The sequence below is a fragment of the Austrofundulus limnaeus genome, unplaced genomic scaffold, assembly GCF_001266775.1.
Source record: "Austrofundulus limnaeus strain Quisiro unplaced genomic scaffold, Austrofundulus_limnaeus-1.0 Scaffold153, whole genome shotgun sequence".
NCBI lineage: Eukaryota > Metazoa > Chordata > Actinopteri > Cyprinodontiformes > Rivulidae > Austrofundulus > Austrofundulus limnaeus.
In genome coordinates this window covers 276,298-279,168 of record NW_013952555.1, presented here as the reverse complement: position 1 = coordinate 279,168, position 2,871 = coordinate 276,298, and the positions used below count along the sequence as shown (strand labels likewise).

Genomic DNA, 2,871 nt, shown 5'->3' with positions numbered 1-2,871 from the left:
CTCTCTCTCTCTCTCTCTCTCTCTGAGCCATCTGACTCGAGCGCCTGCGACCTTTTGCTGACTGCAGGAGGAGGAGATGGAGGCAGATAGACGGAGGGCAGGCAGCGGATGACAAATGAGCTAATTGCTTCAGATTAACCATGCAGTGTCTGGCCGCCTGCAGGCTTCCAGCCTCCTCCTGTCTAGACAGCAGCGCAGAGGGAGGGCAGGATCAGCAGGCTGTCGTGACGCAGAGACGAACTCTTCCAACAACTTTCTGTTCTCGTCTTCCTGATGAAAAGAACCGGAGAGAAATCTGATCAAACTGCACATTCAGACGTTAGTTTTAAAGAAAAGAAGCCAAACGTTTATTTTAATGTTAGTGTGTCAAAATAAAATCTGACGAATCTTCATTTTTCAGTTCTTTAAGGACTAAATCTACAATTTGTTACATAACAAAAACATTGTTTTCTTTTTACATTAAAAACAACTAAAGGATAAAAATGAATCTTTAAATGTAAAAACTATAAAAGAGGATTAAGGCCACGGGGGAGGAAAGAATTCTGACTTTTTTTCTCAGAATTACAACTTTTTCCTAATTCTGAGAGTAAAAATCAGAAGTCATACTTTAATCTTAGAATTCTGACTTTTTTCTCAGAAAAGTCAGGATAAAGTCAGAATTCTGAGAGAAATCAGAACTATTTTTTTTGCAGGGTCTCTAATCCTCTTTCATAAAAAAAACAACCAACAATCAATAATATTGATAAATCACCCCTAAAACAGTCTTTGTTCCACTGGTGGGCAAAATCGGTGCAGTTTCTGCCTTTAAACTGAGCTTTTATTTTGAAAACTACGCTGTCAGACAACTTCCTCTTGTTCTTACCTTTAGTTTGATCCCCTTACCAAAAATAATTAATTAATAAATAAAAAAATGTTAAAAGGCTTTTAAAGAATTTCAGGGGGTAAACATTTCCACACACTACCTGGGGCTTTTATTTTGAAAGCTAGGGTGTCAGATTACTTCCTCCTATTCTTAACTTTTAGTTTGAATCCTTTAAATAAAATAAAAAATGTTGAAAGGCTTTTAAGGCATTTCAGAGCTGACTGTTAAGAGTTATGTTTTTGCATATTTTTATTCGCAGCAGCTTCTTGAGATGAGTTGAAGATGACTCTCAGATACTACCACACAAAATTTAGCTGTTTGTAGAGGCAAAGGTCAATTAGCTGATGCAGCCATCTTGTTCTGATAAATGATTGAAAATATATATATATATATTTTTTATTTTNTTTTTAATTCTGGTGCGAAGTGAATCAAATCACTTGTTCAAGGGTCGTTTGATAAAAGCATAAAAAGCACAGCTGAGTATCGTTTAGCTGCATTTTCACTTAATCAGCTACAAAAACACTTCTTATGCTTCTTAATAACAGCTTCTTGATTATTTATTGTGTTTATTGTTCATGTTATTGAAGGGAAATGAATATTTTTTTAAACGTTTCATAGAAAAGCAGCTCAGGTTTTATTCTGACAGTAAAAATTGTTTGTTTCTATGTGCTTCAGGCACATTTTATTTATTTATTTATTTGCTTTTTCTAGATTGTTTTTCTTCATAGTTAGGTATTTTTTCATGTAGGTTTTTTTTGAGGAGGAAGTGTTTTTATAGAATTGGTTATTTCTTATAGTTAAAACTTTTTTTATTTAAAGGCTCTGATGGGTAAGCTGCCCCCCACCCCCCAATAAATATGTTACGGCCCTGTAAATGGTTGGCCCACTGCCACACCTTTAGTTTTGTTAGGCCGGCTCACCAGGTCAATCTTTTGTTTGAACTTCAAGTTGTGTTTTTTGGTTAGTTAGATTATTTTAATTATTTTTAAGACAAAGATCCTTAATTTTCCTCTTTCTTTTGTTTTTCAGGACAGTTTTTGTTCCTTTTTTACTCCTCGGTGAAGGTTTTTTGGAGGACAAGACGGAATAATTAATAAAACAAAGTCTGTCTTTGTGTCCTCTTTAAATTTGTTATGACCCTTCTGTGTTTCAATGGGCTGTAACATATTTATGGTAACATATTAATTTTTTATTAAAAGTTAATAAAGCACATTGTTGACTGGTGTTTTTGATGCTCAGAACATGTTTAATCTGAACATTTATAAAACTATAAGTCCTGTTCGTGGACTGATCTCAGCCTGTTTTTGTGGCGTTGCAGCCCAGCTGGAGTTCGTCCAGATCTTGGTGATCGTGGTGGTCATGATGGTCATGGTGGTGGTGGTCACCTGCCTGCTGAACCACTACCGCCTGTCGGCGCGCTCCCTCCTCTCCAGGCAGGCCCAAACGCGCAGGAGACACCTGCCGCTCGCCAGCGTAAGTCCACTTTACACCTGATGATCAGAAATACAACATCCGTCCCGATTCTTCTGCTAAATTACATTTGAGTTGCACAAAAAGAGGCATTAAATATGATGAAATCGACCTCTTTGATGCGTAAAACCGTGGATAAAAGAGGCTGATAAAACAGGAACACCTGCAGTGAAGCTGCACCGATACCGCCACGATTACACTTATTTTATCACAACTTCCTGCAGTAAAACTCTGAGGAAATGAGCGTTTTGTTTGAGCGGATTAGTCACAGAGAAGACAGGTTCTGATGAAAGGCAGGAGGAGAGGAAGAAAACTGTGCTGACAGACAGACAGCGTGTGAGCCCAGTGATTAAACACGGCTGCAGGCTGAACATGGCTGACTCACTCCTTGGTTCAGGCGTCTCGCGACGTCTATTTCCAGATACACATGCAGTGACTTACACCGCAGGCCTCCTCAAACATATGACTTCACTCGTGCTTCCTGAATCAACCTGCGTGTGTGTGTGTGTGTGTGTGTGTGTGTGTGTGTGTGTGTGTGT

At 38.3% G+C, this 2,871-nt stretch overlaps 1 protein-coding gene across 1 annotated transcript in view; it reads left to right on the top strand.

Annotated features, from left to right (window-relative positions):
• Positions 1–2,180: 2,180 nt before the first annotated feature.
• The window catches only part of LOC106523359 (protein TMEPAI), a gene marked incomplete at both ends in the record, with an annotated part of 4,998 nt that continues 4,307 nt past the window's right edge, over positions 2,181–2,871 (top strand). Inside the window, 1 exon segment of the mRNA XM_014016753.1 lies at positions 2,181–2,335. Within this exon segment, the coding sequence (XP_013872207.1) occupies positions 2,181–2,335 (155 nt within the window).